The 23258-nt window shown below is 35.9% G+C and overlaps 1 protein-coding gene across 1 annotated transcript in view; it reads left to right on the plus strand.

Moving 5' to 3' along the window:
- The window catches only part of BI-1 (Bax Inhibitor-1), an 85567-nt gene extending 82852 nt beyond the window's left edge, over positions 1-2715 (plus strand). Inside the window, exon 8 of the mRNA XM_090395457.1 lies at positions 1508-2715. Coding sequence (XP_090251583.1) covers positions 1508-1534 — 27 coding nt within the window. The 3' untranslated portion in view covers positions 1535-2715. The remainder of the gene's footprint in view (positions 1-1507) is intronic.
- The last annotated feature ends 20543 nt before the right edge of the window (positions 2716-23258 follow it).

The following is a 23258-nucleotide window of genomic DNA, read 5'->3' on the forward strand; positions in this document are numbered from 1 at the left end:
CCCAAAATATTTTTGTATGTCTCACAATCATTGCCTACTCTGCTATTTAGATCCCCAACAAGTACCAACTTTTCATTTTTCATTGTGTCAGTTGCTTTTTCTAAAGCCTCAAAAAATTCCTCCACTTCTACCTTAGTAGAACCTTCTGTGGGACCATAGGCACAAATAAGTCTCATTGTCCAGTTCCCTATTCTCATATTTGCCCACATTACTCTACTTGAGACTGACTGCCATTGAAGAAGATTAGCCTCATATTTTGTGTTGAATACTATGGCTACTCCTTCTTTTCCTTGATTGTCATTGCCTGAATATAATATTTTGTATTTATTGCTCAGAAAGATCTCACCAGTTTTGGTCTTTTTTGTTTATGTCACCCCTATTATGTCGATCTGGTACTTATCTAATTCCTCAGCTAGCTCCATTTCTTTGCCATTCAGGCTTCTTACATTGATAGTACCGATCTTTAACTCTGGTGATGTTGAGTTGGGGTTTATTTTCAGATTTGTTCCAGTAGCTGACTTTTTGCTGTTCGCCCTGGTTCCCTATTGTACCATACTAATGAGTATAATAAACTTTTGTTCATTGATAAAACAGTTGTCTGAAATTGTTGCCCAATGCACCACTTGAAAAACGTACGAACCTAATCACGCCGGAAATTAATGTGTTAAAAAACAAGATAATGTGTCATGACTGCAATATTGTTTCACATTCGGACATATTTTAGTAATTGCTCCTTGTTTTTGTATTTAATATCTCAAACTAAATGTCCCAAAAGGCTCAGTATAATATAAATATTAGGGACACCAAGGGGAGAAATAGCTTAAATATTTGTATTTTGGGGTGATATCTCGTACGTAGATAATAGTTGAACATAGATAAGCAGAAGTTCACTAGATAGAATAAAAATCATAAATTGGGACACAACAATACCTATATGTTATTTGTATGAATAATATTAAACATTTTATTTCTCTAATTAAAGACATTACTAATTAATAATAAACAGTTTCAATTAGTCTTTTTAAAAACCAACATATCATTATGTCAGGTTTTAAAGTTTTAAATCAGTCCAGCTAACTGATTGTTATATACAAAATCATTGTCCGAATTGTTCAGAAAGTTAGCAGATATATTCATAACAAAGGGATTCTCATCTTGTGAGTATTCCTCGATTTTTATTCTATATGTAGGGTGCATCATTGGTATTAGCAATATTTGTGTGTGTACACACACACACACACACACACACACACAATCTTTTTTTTCCCCTCAAATTTTTCATTTGTCTGGAAAGATTATTTTATTTTTAACCCTTGGATTGTCAAAAGAAGGTGTGGAAAACATTCAGCTCTGATCTCTTTTTTACATGAAGCTAATTCTAATGTGAGGAATGAATGTTTGTCAATGTTTTTAAGTAATAGCTGACTTTTATTTTATGTTGTGAGACCAGTACCTTTTTTTTTCTTCTCTAGAGCAATTTATCTTATGTTCTTAATTTCTTTTATAGGAACGGAACAAGAAAAATAAGCAGTAAGAGGTCTACATTAAGAAGTCAAGCACGACTAAATTGATAACTTCAGATTTGCATACACTTAAACTTGATTAATGTGTTTTGTCATTTAAGCTTGTCTAAATTAGAAGAAAAATGTTTCTTAGAGTTTCTCACTAATATATATACACAGTTCATGTATTTTGTTTTTTGTATTCTTTTTAATGGTATGACAAACTGAAATAAAAGTTTCTAAATCTTACTAGGCTATAATAGTTGATTTTTTATACTTTTTTGAACTATAGTGCTGATAAAACTATTGCCTTAAATTTGAAAATATTTTTAGTGCTATGCATTTAACAGAATGTGTGCATAATTTACAACAGACTGGAATCATTTCTTATCTAGTAAATCATAAACAGAAAAAAAAATTGCAAAAACTATATAAAGTTATAAATATTTTTACTTAATTTTGTGTCAGTGGAATTTGTCTATATGAATTCAGTTATGAAGTTACTAATTGTTACTGCTATTAAAATGCATGCAGTATTACTGCTATTAATATGATTTATATAAAACACCCAGATATGTTGCACACTGAAGTGGTGGTAGTTTGTGATTGTATAGACTTTTGTTAACTTCTGTTATTTACTGTAAAGTATATTATAACCTCATTGTCATTTATATATGCTTTGCAGCATTGTGTAGGCCTAAATCTTAGGGACAGTTTAATACAAACACTTCACATATTGTAAGATAATAAAATACTTGAAACTAGTTTATATTCATCATATTTGTCAGTTTTTCATAACTGAAGGAATTGAGTTCTCATTCTGATAAACAAAAATGTGATAAAATCTCTGTATAGAAGAATTTAGGTAAAAGTAAATTACTTCTCACTTTTTTTGGATTAAAATAATTAGTCCAAACTAAACTTGTAATTTTTTAAAATCTCATGTGTAATGATAGTTTTGTAAACACTGTCAAATAAAATGCTTTGTTATGAAACTCCATCTATATTTCATTGAACTGAAGGAATTGAGTTCTCATTCTGATAAACAAAAATGTGATAAAATCTCTGTATAGAAGAATTTAGGTAAAAGTAAATTACTTCTCACTTTTTTTGGATTAAAATAATTAGTCCAAACTAAACTTGTAATTTTTTAAAATCTCATGTGTAATGATAGTTTTGTAAACACTGTCAAATAAAATGCTTCGTTATGAAACTCCATCTATATTTCATTGAACTCTCTACAACAGATGATAGCTCAAAGCCAAAAAAGAAATCTCTATTATGGAAAAATTGGCTTTTTTTTTTTTTAAATAAAAACTAGATGTGGTTTATTTGCTTTATTTTATAATTCCACTGGTCATTTCACATTAGGATATAGTTTATTAATGAAAAACTTGGTGTTTTGCTAATAAATACTTTTCTGTTCATGTTATTTATTAAAATATAGCATTATTATTTTCAGTGCTATATATTTTAATAAATATATCAATAGAATTTTCATAATCATTTGTTTTGATAGTGTTGCAATAGTGGGTTTAACCTCATTTTAATGGCTTCAATGGGTAGTTATTAATCCTACAAGGGATTTAAAGATCCTTGTAGGATTATTGTAGGATACCATTCTACATCCAAAGAAATCAACTATTTTAGATGCAAAAAAATAAAATATATATCCTCTGAAGCATTAATCTTTTCTCTCCAGACCTGCAGCTAGTCCACTTTGTATTCCTTGCAGATTACTTTAAATAGTATTTCTCTTTCTATAAACAGAGGACACAGACATGCTCTCAGTTCAATGGTTTTAGGAAAAATTTCAAAATAGCCTTCTAGATACTGCATTCTTAAAATTGACTAACATAGCAGTTTTAAGCCTTAATAATCTGTAGTTTTTACAGTTCATGAACAACAAACATCAAAGAAAACATTGGGCCATAAAAATGTAAATTGTCAAGCTGCCATTCCTTAGTACTAATGAGTTTTTTTACCTTGGGTTTATTATATGTTAAAGATACCAAGAAATTTTATATTTGGTTTGTAATCCTTTTCCCAAGGAAGCAAAACAATGTATTGTGCACGAAATATATCCGCGTCTTAGCTACTACTTGTATATATTGACTAATGACTTCATATCACTTGCCTTGGTATGTATCCCATAATGCAAAGCACACTCCCTTTCAGATGTGTATAATGCTATGCATAATGAGAAGGGCTACTACCCTTTGGCTACTTATATATGAGATATGACTTCTGCATTCAACCTTGGTATCTCTCTTGAGTCTGACTCCCACTGATTCAACCTCAAAGGTTAAACTGGTCTGGGTAGTGGCCCTTCCCATTATGTGGCATTATACATGTTCAAAAGAGGGGTGTGTATTATGGGATACATAGCAAGGCAAGTGATATAAAGTCATTTGCAAATATATAGAAGTAGTAGCTAAGAAGATGTGAATATATTTCATGTACAAAACATTGTTTTGCTTCCTTAGGAAAAGGATTAAAAAACCAAGTATAAAATTTCTTGGTATCTTTAACCTTAGTACTAATGTTCTTTCTTTTATGACTCAGCTTGTTGCATCTACAATATTTCAAGGAAGGCAGTACATTTTTTGGTCTACTATTTGGCTTTTGTATTTAGTTTCTAGTCTCCTCCTAGCTGAACTTCTATTTGGGTCTATTCTGTTTTTTTTTTTTTTTTTTTTCATTGTGATCTCTTTATCTATTCATTTATGGATTATAATTAAAATTCATTTATCAGATTTTGTTTCTTAGCATTTTCATTTTACATGTAGTGTTGAATTTTGATGTTTATATTCTTGTTTGACAAGAATATAAACATTTAATTTTATTTGACAGGCATCTAATTCTTCTAATGTGCATATTATTGGTTCTTTTGCAATTGCTGTTTTTTATTTTCATGCTAAAACTGCTATATATCAATGAGAAATTTAAATAATTGCTTTTGGATATCATTTCCTAATTTATCTGCATATCCAACCAGTGATTTTTATTTCCATTTATTTCATCCATAATTGTTTAAATAAAATGGATTTGGTAGCTTGCTCCACCTTTGCAAGGATTTGCCGGTTCTGTGTTGTACCACTTTACCCTAGTCCTGAAGATACTTTCAGGTGCAAACTTTGTTTGCACACTCTTGGATAAAGGATTAAACTAAATTATAGTTTAATCCTTTATCCAAGTTTAATCTGACCAAGTGAAAAATAAACTTTCAACATCTTTCTCTAAATCCAGAGTAATTTAATAAAAAGGTGGCACACCGTTTGGCAGCTCCTATAGGAGGAGATGACGTTGCTAATGCTTCTGGCTTGGTATCTCCACTTGGGCCTGGCTCCTACTGAAGAGACCTCAATAAAGGTCAAAACTAGTCTGGGTAGTGGCCCTTCCCTTAATGCATAACATTATGCATATCCACAAGGAGATGTGTTTTGCATTATGGGAGATACTGAGATAGGAGTGCTGGTAGCTTGCTCCACCTTTGCAAGGAGTCGCCCGGTTCTGTGTTATACCACTTTACCCCAGTCCTGAAGATACTTTCAGGTGCAAACTTTGTTTGGTCACACTTGGATAAAGGATTAAACTAAATTTATTATAGTCTGACCAAGTGAAAAATAAACTTTCAACATCTTTCTCTACATCCAGAGTAATTTAATAAAAAGGTGGCACACCGTTTGGCAGCTCCTATAGGAGATGCCCTTGCTAATGCTTCTGCCTGGTATCTCTAGTTGGGCCTGGCTCCCACTGAAGAGACCTAAATAAAGGTTGAAACTAGTCTGGGTAGTGGCCCTTCCCTTAATGCATAACATTATACATATTCACAAGGAGATGTGTTTTTCATTATGGGAGATACTGAGATGAGATAGGAGTATTGGTAGCTTGCTCCACTTTTGCAAGGAGTTGCCTGGTGTTGTACCACTTTACCTCAGTTCTGAAGATACTTTCAGGTGCAAACTTTGTTTGCACACTCTTGGATAAAGGATTAAACTAAATTTATTATAAAATGGATTCAAAAAATAACCTTGTCTGATTACTTCTAGAATTTTTTGCATATTTGTGTTGTGATATCTTATTACATATTCGCTTTTGATATTCAGGGTGATCAGAATTAAAGTATCCTTGTTTAAGGCCTAGTGGAGTGCCGTCCACTGATCCATATGCTGCAGGAATACATTGTGCATCAAGTGGAAACAATATCAGAGAAATAGTCCTAAAATTCACCACTGGGGTGTTGTAAATAAACACCAAATGCATGGAATTTTCATGCCATGCAACTTGGCAGGTGCCAGGAAGGTTTTAAAAAATTGACAGGATTTTTTCCCTGCATTCTGATTAATATCATCCACATTGATGGCACTCTTGCCTCAACATGCTTTGCTCGTGAAATTGTACTGCCTAAATAATTGCAATGTTGTTGATGCATTCTATAAATTTTGTTACCAGAACAAACTACCGATGAGGTCAACTATCTCCATGTTCTCTGCAATGAACGATGAGTCATTTTGAAGAAATGGAATCGGGAGTTAGACCTGGCAGAGGTTGCAAATGATCCGCTCACAAGTGACTGAAGTTGCTACTGCTGTTGTGGATTAGGTCATGAATAACAGCATTGGTTCCTGCAGTACACGTGCTGATAAAGACAGATGTGCTCTAACAACTGTCTGGTTAGAAAGCAGAATCTTATGTAGAATTTTCCATTCAAGATTACTCCGACACAGGAGTTGTGCTCATAGGACTTAGTCAACTAACATTCCTTGCTCAAGGGGAGTTGGATGCTGCATGGCTGTGGATGATTTTGAGGAGATGAGGCTCACTTGCACCTGAAAGAAGCTGTGAATACCCAATTGCTGGGTGTGCAATGCAAAACCAACATAAATTCCTTTGCATTTACCCAGGGTTGCTGTCTGGTGCAGGTTTACAACCTCGTTTACATTTGGACATTTGCCTGTCAGATCCTGCTCAGTTACTGCTGAGAGGTATTGCAATAAGATGGTGTGTCACAACTACAGCATCTATGCATGAATTCGGTCATTTTTGATCTATACAGGAGTTCTTTTAAAACATTTCCCACTACATGGCCACCTCGTTCACCAGGTCTTGACCCCTTTGTGACTTCTAGCTTTGATAATTTCTCAAAGATAGGGTTTATCAGGATCATCCTGATAACTTGAACACTGCATGAAAGATGCAGTTTGTGGCATACTGGGAAGGGCAGCACGTTGAACAGTACAACCCATAAATGCGTAATGGAAGTGAATAAAAATGAGTGATATGTGCTTATTGCTTTTTTTTTTCTCATATACAGAAAAATTACTACACCTACATTTAGTACATCATACGCTGCCTCTGCTGGTGAATTTTGGAACTTTGTTTCCTCAGATATGGCTTGACACGCAAAGTTTTGAGCGTTTGGATCACTAGGTGGTGCCCCACAAGGTCTTAAACAAGGATACTTCAATTTTGATCATCCTGTGTGTGTATATAAATCTGTTTTGATAATTTGCAGATCTTGATACTTTCAAGACATTCTGTAATCTATCAAACGCCTTCTCAAAGATGCTTTTTTTTTTTATATTCTATTGTTTTTTTATACCTGCTGTATGGCAGATATCGGTACATGACCAGAATGGGAGAAGAAAGGTTATCATTTTCTCTCTCTCCAGGATAGCATGAAAAATATCCTGAGGTAAACTGAGATCTAGATGGATTGGTACAGTAGGAAGAGACTTGGAACGAAATATAAGATCTGACAATATTGGAGTCCTGACAGATGAAATTAATTTTGAGGAAAATTGTTGATAAAAATTTGGTATTACATTGAAAAGTTTATAACTATCATATATCCCATACACCCTCTGAGGGTGCATATTAGGATTTTGATGATGTTTGTCTTTTGTTGCTGCTTTTCATATCAAATTTGTTGCAGCAGGTATTCAGTTCGAAGAATCCTACAAACATTACTGGATTTATTTGTGGGTATATAATATCTGCATGAAGTAGAGCTGAATTCATAGCTCCAGTTTTGATATCTGGCTTAATGCTTCTTTGGTTTATATTATATATAATATAATGTGATTCAGATGATAAAATGTGCACCACTGTCTTACACCCGATTTTATATCAAACTAGCTTTAAATCTAACTACTGACATAATGTAGGATACTATCACTTGATGCAACATATTTTCACTCTGTGTAATTGGCTCATGTCTTTTTGAGATCTATAAAACTTAAATACAGATCATTATACTACCATGATTTCTCAACTGTTTGTCTTAAAAATGAAAATCTGATAATGACGATCCATATTTGGCCTGCACTTGCTTGTTCAAGTTTCTTATCCTCTTAGGCATGCTTTCGTAATTCTTACTTTTGAATACTCAGTAGGGAATTACCTTCTGTAATTCTCATATCCATTTTTATAGGTGGGTATTGTGAGAGCTTTATGCCAATCATCTGGAATATTACTTGACAATGTCTTCTGAATCATGCAGTGCAGCCAATGAAAATGGCTAAACTGCATAATTCAGAAAAGCTCATATTTTAGCATTTTTGGTTAAATATCATTACTCCACCTGTCTTTCCACATTTTAGGATTTTGATACCTTGTCTTTCTCAATATATGTACTCCAGACTAGATTCTGCTTGAATATTTTCTATCACTCACTTTATTTCATTTGTCTTTCAAAATTTGGATCTCACAAATCAAGATTCCTTAGTATGTTTTCATTTCTAAACCTCCAGAACATTTTTCAATCTCTCTGATTTTTATCTTCTTTATTCTTAACCATAGTCTTTCCATGACTTGTTTAGCTTCTTTTACACTACTTTCCTTTCTTGTCTAACCATGATGGATGATCTCCTGGAAGGCGATCATCCATCACGAGGTGCTATGCTTTTTTCCATCTGAACGAGCAGGAAATACGGTTGAAATATTTCATGGGTCGTATCATCAGTACAATACCATGCAAATGGAAGATGAAAATCATTTACTCGACTTGTGAAAGTTTTTTTTTGTGAACTTTGCATAAGTAACATACCGTAAATAAATAAGAACTTGCCTAGTTCATTAGTGTGTTCCATATCTTCAGGATTTGGAAATAAATGAAAGTATTCATATAATGTAATTTTCACATATTCAATTACCAAACTTTCTTTCAGTATACTCAAATGATTTAAAATAAAATCCTGAATTTGAGAAATTAATGATATCAAGACTTAATCTCTCACTATGCTAAAAAAAAGTTTGACAACTCTTGTATGCATAGTGTGTATTTACTCTGGAATGTTGCTGTAGAGCTGGTTTTTGCTAGGATTTTTCATAACGGTGGTTGTCATTGTGGTAATAAGCCACGAGAATTTTATAAGCCGCACAATTAGCCGAGTAGCTATGCGCTTCACAGCCATATGCCTGGAAAAGGAGTGTCCTGGGTTCGATCTCCATCACTGACGTGAGGAGCTTAGGATCTTTCTCACACATAGCCAAGTTAGCCAGTCTTGGGTGTGGACTGCAGGGTTTTTCAACCCAGTTTATGGGGGGGGGGAGGAGGTTCTTCCTTCAAGCAGGCAAACCGGGGGAGGAGGTTCTTCCTTCAAGCAGGCAAACCGGTCTTGAGAACATAACGCTTCTACAGACATAAGATACACCAGGAAGCATAGGGACAACCACGTTATCCTCGTATAACGGTTGCAGTTATAAGGAATAGAAACCCTCGAAATCTTTCCCTCTTACCTTTATGGTAAGAGGGAAGGATTAAGAAAGAAGAAAAAAAGAATTCTAGAGATATTTATTTTATAATTTACTACTTTTTAGAGATGAGAGGAACATCATACAGAGTTTAACCATCTTGAAGATGGTCCTCCGATTCTAAAAGAAATATTAAGAACTAGAGAAGAGCTAAGGAAACCATTTAAGTGGATATGTTCCTAATGAACTCGGCAATTCTATTCTTATCCTCGATGCAGTTGAATGTAAAGATTACTATAGCATAGCGAGCCACGTAATAAAATTGTTACAAATTATGCCTGGAAAGAAAATCAAAATCAGCAAAGGAAATGAAGGATGTCCAAAGTGAATTTATGAGAAACAGAAGAGCAAGAGTATCTTCAATATCAGCATGACAAGAAACTTGAAAATGCAGAAAGATGTTTATATTTTATTTTATCGATTATAATAAAGCATTTGATAGTATTCACCATAAGAAATTAATAGAAACATTAATAAAGAAAAAATACACAGGAATGACTGATATCCTATATGTATTGGAACTAAACTGCAAACAACTCAGAAATTTTTCCAAAGACAAGAAGGAAAAAAAAAAAAACTCTTAGGCATAGATATATGATTTCTCCTTTTTTGTTTAATCACTACAATGAATAAATGTTTGAAAGTTTTCACAGATACATATGATACAGTCTGGTGGTGAGAGAATTAGGGGCAATCCATAGAAACTGAGAAAGAGTGCAGTTAGCAAGGGTGTTAGAACTAGGATTTTTGCCTGGAGAGTGGTGAATGAGTGAAATAGATTGCCAGAGTCTGTTGTGGGTGCCATGATTGAGAAGTAGTTTATAAAGCAAAGTACGATAGTTTGTTGACCTGGTTGGCCGAGTAGTTAGCGTATCCGCTCTCCAGCCAAAAGGTTGTGGGTTGGAATCCTGCCGTAAGCATGGACAGTGCTGCATTTACACTTTTGGAGGCCTGAGGCACAACATCATTGAGGCCCTCAAAAATAAGCATTTTTTTAGTTTATTGAAAATAAAAGTCAACATTTCCATAATAACTCATTTTAGTAACACAATACAACATTGGTATACATATATTTGCATTTTTAAAAAAGTATAAAAATAAATCGGTTCAAATTTAAATTAAAAAAATAAGTTTTTTTTTCGGGCTTCGGTTTCAGCAAATATATGTCATAATTAATCGAGTCCATTACATCTGATTCAATGCATAATAACGAAAGGTCACTTATTTTATTTTGGTGCAAGTTGCTTCTTAAATAATTTTTTATTCGTTTGAACACTGAAAATGAGCGTTCAGCACTTGCATTTGAAATAGGCATCGTCAAAAATATTTTTAAAATTGTTTCTACGTTCGGAAAAGTAGATCTTAACCCATTGTTTATAAATTTGTGCATATTTTTAATTGAAGAATTTTCTTTCTTTATCATTATTAAAAATTGCTTAACTTCAGTAAATTTTTCTGGATCAATATCAGTCCCATAAATTTGTAAAATTTTATCAATGCTAGTCTTGCACTTGTCTTGATCTATATCTTCCTTCAAAAAAAAATGTCAACCATATCTAATATAAAAGCCTGTGTAGCTCAGTAGAAATAGAATTTGTTTGGATAGCGACCAGTGCAGACGTGTTTTTTTGTGCTCCGTGTCTAAGCTATTTTACCATTGTAAGTGGATTAGTTCGGCTTAAGCCGATCACCAGTGTGATTGCCCGTGTTCCCGCAAGTAATTGCCGTAGGAATGTCGACCACAGTTAAATCCGTAACTCAACCCTGCAAGTCTACAGTATCCAGTTTGGCCACTTTTATTGGAAAAGAAAATAAAGGATTCTACAATGAAATCTCCAGAAACGTCGCCGAATAATGCTAAGGATATCGGAATGGACGTCTTGAACTCGCTAAACCTACCTGAAGAACTTGACTGGACAAAAGCCTGCATATTGAAATGCGACCCTGTCGGTGCCCCATACACAGAGGAGGATATAATAGAAAGTTTAAAAGCAAAGGTAAGAGGTTCTGATGTGTGGCACCTAGGTGCGTTAAAATATAATTATGTATTTCTAATATCTTTTAAACACCTATCTGTGAAAGACAATTTTGTTAAACTAAGAGAAATTATTGTTCGTAATTTAAAATGTGAAATAATACCCATTAGTAAATGCGTAAAATTGACATTGTTATACACTGGTTACCCCCCCCCCCCCAAATATCAAACAGATTGGTAGCTATGCACTTTGAAAAATTCGGGAAAATTGAAATTTTAGAAAATATCGCCAGTTGTAAAGATAAAGAGTGGGCCCATGTTCTCTCTAATAAGAAAAAATTAACTATAACTCTGAACGAAGATACAAAAGTAGAAGATATACCGTACGTAATTAAGGTTCAAAAATGACCGGAATAGTCATAATGCCAGGACGACCTCCGGCATATTTCAGATGCAGGAAAATTGGACATTTGCGAAAGCAGTGTACGGCACCTAAGTGTGATAAATGCAAAAGAATTGGACATGATACGGAAGACTGTAAAGGGCAAACATATGCATCAATGTTGGTTAAACGACCAGCAGTAAACCAACCAAACCAAGAAGAAGAGCTAGAGTCAGTAGATGATGTACAAGAAAATAATAATACTGTACATCATCTAGAAGAAGAAAACCAAATAGGCACTAACGAGGAGGAATTGGAGCGGGGTGATTCTCAAAATACATCAATTGTGCCATCACAACCAGTGGATCCAGAAGGAGAAAAAACAACGGAAGAAAGAGAAAGGAATAGTACTGGTTTAGAAACAGATAAAGATCAGGTATCTATGAGAAAAGAGGAAGAAAAGAATATGACACCTGACGAAAGGGGAAAACATGAAGCAAACGGCAGCGCTTCTACCACAGGGAGACGTAAAAAAAATCCAGTTCGTACCTAATGTAAAAGCAAAAAGAGAAAAAGGAAAAACAGAAAGAAATAAAGCCTGCTAATATATATACAAAAAATGAAGAATAAGCCAATTAAGATAATTACAATGAATTGTAATGGATTGAATAACCAGGTTTCACAAAAATTGCTAACAAACACAATATACCAGACCCAAGTAGATATAGTAATGCTACAAGATACCAGATTAAAACAAAATTCAGAAGCAGAACAAAAACTACACAGAAATCTGCAGTGCCACTACTACATTCTTGGCGAACAAGCCCAAAGTAATGGCATTGCATGTTTAATGACTTTGATAATTAAGAGAAGTAGCATACAATTATTATCGCACTCTACTCTAATAGAACACAGAGTGCTAGAGGTTGAAATAGTCTGGGAAGATCAAATAATGTCGTTAATTAACGTATACGGTCCGGCTGAACACACACACAAAAAAACACTTTAGGGAGACCCTAGAAACCAAACTAGCAAACACAAGAAATATAATTGCGGCCGGTGACATGAATTTTGTAGAAAACAATATATTAGACATAGAGATAAAAAATGCTACAACAAAAAACAATTTTTCACACATTATACAGCGATGTCAACTCAAAGACATATTCCGAGAATTACATCCAACATGTAAAGCTTATACTCATTATTCCCCCATCAATGCCTCACGGCTAGACAGAATCTACATAAGCCGATATATGGGATTAACCGTTAAGGAGGTTTGTCACTTGCCATTGACTTTTAGTGACCACTACATGGTTAAGGGCAAACTTTCCCATGAGGCTAACGACAGAAATATATACACCAACAGAAACTACCCACTCTGGAAGCTAAACAACAGTATAATCAACACAGACACATTTACAACAGAAATAAAAAGAATATTAGACAACATAACAGAAATAGAAAATCCAGTGTATGCCTGGAACCAATTCAAAATACATTTAAAACAGGCTGCTATAAAAATAGGAAAACATAAGAAATATACAACAAACCAAGAAAAAAGAAACATAATCAAAGAACTAACACGACAATACAACACAGACAGAACCCTCCCAGAAAATAAAATAGCTATCAACGCTCTTAAAGCAAAATTGAAACAAATAGAAATAAAAGAGACTGAAGGGGCCTGGATACGTGCAAAAATCAGAACAATGGAACATGATGAAGGGAAGTCCAAAGCAGCTTGGCTCTTTGAAGAGCAGAGAAAACAAAAAAACACCATTCATAAAATAAAACATGAGGGGACAGAGGTCGAGGGAGATGCAAATCTCCTGGATTCTTCCACTCACAATACACAACTACCTTCTCCCAAAAACAAAGTGATAAAACAGAAACACAAAATTTATTAAAAACCTTACCGAGATTATCAAAGTCAGAAGCTGAAATTATAGATTCCCCCATTACAAAAACTGAATGCAAAAATACTATAAAGTCCCTGTCACTACACAAATCTCCAGGACATGACGGTCTCACGGCGGAATTTTATAAAGCTTACTACCCCCTGTTTGAGACACTATTTGTGAAAATGCTGAACGAAATACAGAATTCGGAAAGCATCCCAGAATATTTCAACCTCGGTTACATAACACTCATACCAAAAAATAAAGACACCACAAACAACGCAAACTCACAATGGAGAGGCATTACACTCCTGAATACAGACTATAAAATCTTATCCAAAATCATATCACAACGAATTCAAATACACATACAAAAAATAATATCAGGATTCCAAACCTGCGGCGTTAAAAACAGAAAAATAGAAGATAATATTCTGACAGTTAGATGCATATATGAACACTACCAGGCAACACAACAACCATGCCTGTTGGTAAGTCTGGACATAGAAAAAGCCTTCGATTCGGTTAGTCACCAATACCTGAAAGAAGTCATTAAAGCTGCAGGTTTCGGGAAGAAATTTCAAAACTTAATGTCAAACATATATAACACTGCACAGTCACGACTCATAATCAACAAGAAACTGTCGGCACCTGTTTAAAATTGACTGCTCGGTCAGACAGGGAGACAGCCTATCTATGATCCTATTTGCTCTTGCTTTAGACCCGGTGATACGAGCGATATCGGGGCATAGCGGGTACTCATATAGGAGAAGAGGGTAAAACAAAAGTACTAGCCTATGCCGACGATGTTACGTTAACGCTAACCACAGCCGAGTCCTTCACGATTGCTTGTAATGTATTTAAATCTTTTGAAAAGGCATCCGCATTAAAACTCAACTTTCATAAATGCCACGCGATGTTCGTCGGCAGGTGGGCAAATAAGCCAACCGTGCCAAACGAAATTAAAATTAATGAACACCTCCCACTTTTAGGAATCACCATAGGGGACCAAACCCATCATAACAAGCAATGGGAAGTAGCTCATAACAAAATTACTAAAAAAATTTCACAAATGAGACCCAGACAACTATCAATTAGAAGCAGGGCAAAAATATGTAACCAGCTCTTACTATCAAAAATATGGTACCTTGTAGCCAACATTAATTACAATGGCAACGAAGTTGACAAAATTCACAGAGAATGTGCAAAATTTATTTGGGATTCGAAATACGAACCCATACGAAGGTGTACAATATTTCATGATATAGAAGCTGAAGGACTTGGTTTAATAAATGTACATTTAAAAACTCTAAGTGCAAGAGCAAAAATCATAGAGAGAGCTTACTCGGAACACAAAGCATGGAATGCATATATCATACACTACATGCAAAGAATAATACCCCACCAAATAATTTGTTCTCTTCCACAATCGAATGGCAAAATACCAAACATGTTCATTGAAGTTGCGGAGGGGTACAAATTCATTAATAATCATATAGCAATAAAAGATTTCCTCAAAATGAAACCAAAAATTGCCCTTATCACTCTCACGCGAGCAGTTATACCACCTCCACAACACCGAGAGTTTGAAAAAGGTAAAATTAAATTATCCAATGTACTCAAAAAGGCATTCAGATTACCCATACACCCGAAACTAAAAACATTTTATTACAAGGTTCACCACGCTTGCCTACCCACCAGAATGTGGTGCGCATACAAAGGTATTCCACTTCAAGCCCCAGCCAAATGCTACTTCTGCCCTGAACCAGAAACACTATATCATATAATGTTATACTGCCCCCACACCTCTCCAATATGGAACACTGTTCAGAAATTTATAAAACACAAAGAACCGGTTACAGAACACACACCATTCTGGCTAAAGGACGGAAACATAACAATAACCGAAGCAATTGTAATTATAACAACAATGTACTCTATCTGGACATACAGTGTGACAGAATTTATGGAAGAGATACAGGCCCAGATATAATACAAAAACTTTACAAACAACTAAATGAAATCATAACGGACACAATAAACAGAAAAAAGATAACCAAACACCAATGGCGGAAGACAGGCCTTATCTCTGATGAATATGAAGAAAACATACAAATAATAGAAATAAAAGACCCACCATAAAGTAAAAACATGAAAACAAACCAATACAATTCACTCTGAAAGAAAAAATAATGGAATAGAAAACTAAACACATAATGTAAATATGTATATATAAGTGTAGAAATATTGTATAGTAATGAACAGATCTATTTGCATAAGAGGAAGTATATGTCTTATAATTTTCAGTTGGTAAAAATATGTTAATATTTCAATGGATGTTAAATGACAAAATAACTGCCCAAAAGATTGCACAGGACTCTAGGTGAAAATAGATATTGGGCATGTTATCATGTAAAAAAAAAAAAAAATGTAAATAATAATAAATAAATAAATACATAAATCACAAATGTTAACTGAAATAAGCATGCCATGTACTAATTGCATATATGTTATTGTATATTGTATTATTTTATTGTATTCATTATCATGCTGTAAATGAAAATTGTTAACTGAAATAAGCATGCTATGTACTTATTGTATATATGTAAATAGTTCGTCCGAATGTACATAGATGCTTTTGAGAAAATAAAATATTTTAGTAGAAGTGGCGTTTGCACTCTACAGTGCTTGATCGCACAAAGAAAGGATTTTGTGGTTCAAATCTAGTCGCCAACTAGAAGAACTTTTTCTAAGCCTTTTTTCGGCCGGTTCCCGAGTTTCTACGTTCTACGTTCGGAAAAGTATTCGATCTCTGGCACGGGCTAACGGGTTTTTTCTCCCGGAATCTCGGGTTTTTCGTCCCGTAAACTCAAGAAAATCGACCGTAAACCCTACACTATTTTCAGACATTAAAAATATTGTGTTAAGGTTAGAGACCACGAGATGGCGACACTAGCTTGCTGCTTTCTTCACTGCGTACCGATGAATCAGTGATAGCCTTGGGACCAGTGGAGATTGAACTGCCCACTCAGTCTCCCAAAGTTAGATAGGGTAAATGGCCCCGCCTACTCCCTATACGGGAACAACATAGGTGTTAGCTGATTTTTTTTAGCTGACATATCTAATATGTCGAAATAGCTTTTCGTTCTTTCATTAATTTCCAAAAATTAGCCATATTCTGATTTTGTCTGTTACTGTGCTATATTTGGATAAACTTTAGGCTTATTCATTTTGTAGCTATCTTTGTGTGGGCCTTTTAGAAGTTTACTTTTGTAAGGGCCAGGGTATGCCAATATTAATGCCCTTTTCTCTTAACAGCTTGGAATCACTAGGTATTATTAAAGTATATTCGAACGTAGCCGACAACTTTTGATACATGAATAATGTTTTTCAGTGGAATATTTTGCAGTACAATTTCTAAATACGATTAGAGTGTTGCATTTCTCATTGCAGAAATAGCAATTCCTTTGCCTCTGAAAATGAGATTAATTTTTTTATCCATTATACTCATAAGAGAGCGCACAGTCCTGGCAGAAGAAAGAACTTCGAACAAAGTTATCTGTAACTATATCTGCCTCAGAAGGAGTAGCTACAAGCATTTGTCTATTGCTGTAGGTAGGAATGGCTATAGTCCTTTCCATAGTTCCACTGTTCTCAGAATTTTGTGACCTTTGACGAACTCCTAAGTCAGGATGGGTAGCTGTTGGTGGTTAGGAGTATCAGTGCTCATCTCTATGCTCACTAAACCTTTCAACTAAGATAGTAACGAGAGTACATGAATGTATCTTTGTCAGCTGTAGCTTCTTGCAAAATCAGGAAATAAAAAAAAATATTAACCTGAGTTGTATAAGAAAAGTGAACCTCTTACGATAAATTTTTGTTTGAATCGTAATTTTTCAAATTTATGATAAAAAGCCCTTGCATAGTCTTCTGTGAAGTGGAGTAAGGACATATTACAAGTGTTTGCTGGTATTCTTCCACATAAAAAAAAAGATGCGACATAGAAATAATTTATTGACTACTCAACTTGTGTCATGAACATTCATGTGTTTCACATCCTTAAGAGAAGTAAATGAATAAACCAAAAACAGATTTTAACAGATAACGTACACAATGAAATATTTCAAAAGAGAAACAGGAATGGAAAGCGCACATTTGCTATGAAGTTGTTTGCCAGCTTGTGGTTTGCTGGGTATTATTGGTAACCCTGTGCTTATCATGCAGAGAACACCAGATTTCCTGTAAAATCCTCCCTTGTTTTTTGGTTGCACTGCTGAAGATCATTTCAGCTGACTCCTTGGACGCTCTTGAGAAAAATCTGCAATTGAGGTTGTATTGTACATGCTGCCAATCCTAATTTGTCGTTCGTTCTCTACGTGTTTCGTGAGTTCAGAGTGGCGTGCCTCTCGGTCTCTCTCGACCTGTCCGTCTGTCCTATGTAGAACAAACCACAGGTACAGGTGATCATTATGGGCCAGAAAAAATGATCATCCTTTTTCTTATTAGCCAAAACAATTTGTCTAAACATTTCCATCTCACTGCTTTCCACATTAAAGATCTATAGCAATATCCTACTAAACATTTCACAACATGCTGCTTCAAAACCACTGATATTTTCTCTTTGAATTTGCACCCTAGATGGGCACAACTTTTCTGCCATCATCAATAACACTCCTACTTCTCGCTATTTGTCTGTCTTTACGAAAGACTGCATATCCCTCGTCTGAATTCCTATCTGAATAGAGATGAAGGGATATGCAGTCTCTTCGTTCAACCATATCAACAATTTTTCTGTGGAGGAACTCTCTAAAATCTACAATTTCATTCCTTTTGTTTCGAATTCTTCTAGAATATGCCAGCATACACACTAGCCCATTTCTATTTCTATAACAAGTCCTGCTAACCCACTTTTCGGACATGACTTCTCTAGATTGTTTCCTGTCCATAGCTGTCATCACTGATATACACCCCTCCCCTTAACTAAATGTCACCCCTCCCCCTTGATTGTCTCAGTCATTTCTTGTAAACTCACACATCTACTTTTGAAACCAATATCGACACTTTTTCATGCAGTATCCCCTTGTTCACCCTGACCTTCCCCCGTTCCCCTGTGTTTGTTCCTTCTCTCTTAATCTCTTCACTCGTGACACTCATTTCTCCATTCACAAACTTGCCTACCTTACTCTCCTGCAATACCTCTTGCTTCGTCAGATCTTACCATCACTTCAGTCATTCGCTCTTGCAGCAACAGTTTCTCCAAATGACTCACACGAAATTCATTGAAATGTAGCCTATCTCTTTTATATGGCTCTACCCTCCCCACACACATTCACGAAACGTCACCACACAACTATGCTAGCATACCATTCATCATCTTCGCTCACCTTCTCAACTAATCATATCATACCTGGCAAGACGCTATCTTACCTAGCACACTGTTATTTAACAGCTTCATTGCATCCCTCCTTACGTTCTTTTTTTTCCAGTCAAATCAGTCGTACCAACTACCACTACCAACTCTTTCGATTGTATACTCCTCTTACCAGTGCTTCAACCACCCAGCTTATTGTACCTCCCGGAAAATAGATCTTGGGCACTTTTCTGTCACCACACCTCTTTTCATCGAATCTCCATACATTGCCACTCTCAAATCATTCGATATTTCTTTCACAACTATCTTCTGGTCTTCCTCACATTCCCATGCAAATCCGTAATTCTCCTCATTGCATTTTTCATTCATTTAATCTCTTGCCTCATCTTTACCAACTCTGCTCTCATATCTTCAATTAGTTTTTCGGTGTCATATACGCAAATCGCATTTTCACTACCTTAGACGTCCGCTGTCTTACTGCTAACTAGCTGCCATCTACGCAAGCTGACTTACCAATCAACATCACTAATAACCGTTCAAGCACTGAGCCATACTCTCAACTCCGCGCACGCTAACGTAGCTACATCCACGATCTTTTGCTCGCTATCTGTTATATTCAATATTACTCAGTGATACATTACGGCGCAAGAGCCTGTGTAGCTCAGTAGAAGTGGTGTTCGCAATTCTCGGCGTTAGACCGCTTGAAGAAAGAATGTCCTGAATTCGATTCCAGTCGGAGACTAGAGGAATATTTTCTAAACTCTTTATTATATTTACGGCTATTTTGCCTGCTTCTGTTTAGGAGTGCCCCAGTTTAAATGCCATTGGCTCTTTTCTCACGGATTCTTAGGGCATTGTAGATGTATATTTATCAATAAATATATGTTGCATAGAGGACAAGAAATTTGCACATACCTTTTTCTGGGTGTTGTGGCTCTTCTCCTTTCGCGTTGTCCAAACTACTGTGGGGGGGAGGGGAATTTTGGCAAGTGGGCGAATTGAAATACAAATGGAAAAAACACGGTTTTTTTGAATAACATATATACACATATATATTATAAGGGATGGGCGGCGTGTTTTTTTATATTTATACGAGGTGGGAAAGGGTGAAAGGGGTTGAAAACAGCAACTGATTTTTGGAGGGGGGGGGTTGACGGGGTGCGGTCCGTTTCGACTATTCTTGGTCGTCTTCTGAACACATGGAGGAAGTGAATGCTATGTCAGGTCGGGTAGGTGCTTCTGCTTTTGAAGTGTTTGTGTTATCGCCTATTGGTCGGGTTTGTAACCTCAATTTTATGTTGTGAAGCTTCCAAACCTTGGAGATTATGTAGGGCCTGTGTACGTTGATAGAGTTCGCGTAACACTTTATGGCTATTGTTTCCGATATTCTAAGCATTGTTTCATTGTCTTGTCTGTCTACTATGATGGCCTTGTCGATCTGCGGGGTATGTTTTTGTTCAAGGGCGTGGACAGCTATTTACATTTTTCCTGTGCTTTGTATTCGATTTTTCTTTTTGATGTTGCGTTTTTTAGTATTTAAGTGTTCTGGAATAGGGATGTTACAATTGCGGAAGTGTTCTTGTAGTCTTTCCCATAAAGACCTGATGGTGGAACCTGTGTAGGTGATATCACAGTCTTTTTGGCAACATGGGAGTTTTCCCAGAAATAATATCCATAATTTTCTAAACTCGATTTTCTAAAAGGAACATTTTCTAAGATCGATTATGAGTAGATCAACTAACTCGAAAACCGAGTTAGTTGATCTAAACCGCTTGCACGGGCAAGCGGTTTTTTCCTCTCATGGAAACTCGTGTTTCTTTTCCCATAAACTCAAGAAAATCGACAGTAGAACCCACACTATTTCAGTCAATAGAAAATATTGTGTAAGGGTCAGAGACCAAGAGATGGCGGTACTTAGCCATCTCTTCATTATGTGTCGCTTGAATTAGTAATAGCCTTGTACCACGTACATAGTCTCTGATTGGCTACCAGTGGAGATTGAACTGCTCACTCAGTCCCAAAAAGTTAGATAGGGAAATAAAGGAAGGCATTACCTGATTTTTTTGACATGAGCATGGGTCTAAAATAAGATATGCAATTGTTTTCCGATGATGCTAAGATAGGGAGGGCAATCAGGGATGCTACTGATATCCAGCACTTATAAAATTATTTGAATACGCTGGTAATTTGGGCAAACAAAAGTGGTTTCAGTTAAATGTAGGTGAGTTTAATGTTATGCAGTTTGGCGTGTTGCAATTTTCATAGTATATCATATTATTAGGGTTATGCTACAAAAAACTGATGAAACTAGAGATCTTGGCATAACGGTGGATAGGAATTTGAAGTTCAAAGTTCACATTGCAAAAGTTGCAAATACAACTCAGAGGATAATTGCGATGTGGAAGCAAACCTTGACATATAATATAAGGAAGTCATTTTGCCTCTTGATAGGGCCTTGGTAAGATTGCACCTGGACTACTGTGCACAGATTTGGTCTCCCGGGTTACAAGGGGATAAAGAAGCTGTGGAGAGGATGCAAAGAAGAGTTACAAAGATCATGGGATTGATATTATGAGAACAGATTTCAAGTATTTGGATTTCAGATGCTGGTTAACAGGAGAAATAAGTGGTGATGTGATGGAGGTCTACATACTTCTGAATGGGTGTTATAGGATATCGTCTGATGAAATTTTTCTTTCACGCTTCACTATCATTTTACTCAAACTGAAAGCTGCACACACGAAACACGAGAACACAGGGACATCCATGGAACTTAGTTTGTTTTCAGTCAAAAAGAGATAACAGCTAGATTTTTCTCTCATCGAGCAGCGTGTGAGTGGAATAGTTTGTATTTAGGGGGATAGCAAGTGCATCTAGTGTGAATGAATTGAAGGGAAGGGATGACAGCTAGTTTGGGTAATTTATCTCTTCTCTCGATGATTCCTTTCTGAAGTCTCAGATAATAATAATAGTAATAATAATAAATCAGCTAACGCCTTTTTATTCCTGTATAGAGAGTAGGCGAGGTCATTTAACCCTATCTAACTTTTGGAAACTGAGTGGGCAGTTCAATCTCCACTGGCAGCCAGCAGAGATATCTGGCCCAAGGCTATCACTAATTAATCGGCACGCAGTGAAAAGAGACGGCTCAACAAGTATAGCCATCTCGTGGTCCCTAACTCTAACACAATATATTTAATGACTGAAATAATGTGCGTTCTACGGTCGATTTTCTTGAGTTTACAAGAACGCAAACCCGAGTATCCAGGAGAAAAAACCCACTAACTCCTGCCAGAAATCGACTAACTCAGGAACCGGTCGAAAAAGGGCTTAGAAATATTTCTTCTACTCCGACTAGATTCGAAACGAAGAAGTCTTCCTTTGTGCAGTCAAGCACCGTGGTGTGCAAACGCAGCATCCACTGAGCTACACAGGCTCTTCCTGTGTAGTTCATGTGTAGCAGTAGTAGTAGTAGTAGTAGTAATAATAATAATAATAATAATAATAATAATAGACTCTGTGTAACTCAGTGGATGTAGCATTTGCATACCACGGCGCTTGGCCGCACGAAGGAAGACTTGGTTTGGAGTCTAGTTCGCGACTAGAGGAAATTTTTCTAAGCCTTTTTTCGACCGGTTCCCGAGTTAGTCGGGAAACGGCCGAGTTTTTCGTCCCGTAAACTCAAGAAAATCGACCGTAGAATCCACATTATTTCAGACATTAAATATATTGTGTTAGGGTTAGGGACCACGAGATGGCGGCACATTTGAGCCGTCTCTCTTCACTGTGTACCGCTTAATTAGTGATAGCCTTGGCCCATCTATCTCTCATTGATACCGGTGGAGATTGAACTGCCCACTCAGTCTCCAAAAGTTAGATAGGGCTAAATGGACTCGTCTACTCCGGTATACGGGAATAAAAAGGCGTTAGCTGATTTTTTTATTTTATAATAATAACCATAGGTACTGCATTTGTTACACACGCAAACTCTCGCATCTTTCATGTTTATCGTATCCACATAAATATCATCAATTTCTCCCCAAGCATATATACTGCATTCACAGTATCTCACTATTTTCATAAAATCCATGTCACTTTCTTTTCTCTTTCATGCTATCTTACGTTTCGCCGCCATTTTACTCAACCTTGAAGCTGCACACACGAAACACAAATTTAATAAATACAGAATTATAACTACACACAAATTTAATAAATTCTATCCTATCAGTGGTCCTAACGGGCACTTAAGCGCCGACGTCCTTTCCAAGCATTCTTGGCTTCGCAACCGCAAGTGTAACTCAAAGATAAGGTAGTTAGCCCTGTACCTTCCGGTGTATTCTATGTCTGTAGATGCGTGTGTTCATGGGGC

Source organism: Typopeltis vanoorti, chromosome 7 (genome assembly GCF_054136105.1).
Source record: "Typopeltis vanoorti isolate ZY-2024b chromosome 7, IOZ_Tvanoo_1.0, whole genome shotgun sequence".
In the NCBI taxonomy this organism is placed as follows: Eukaryota; Metazoa; Arthropoda; class Arachnida; order Uropygi; family Thelyphonidae; genus Typopeltis; species Typopeltis vanoorti.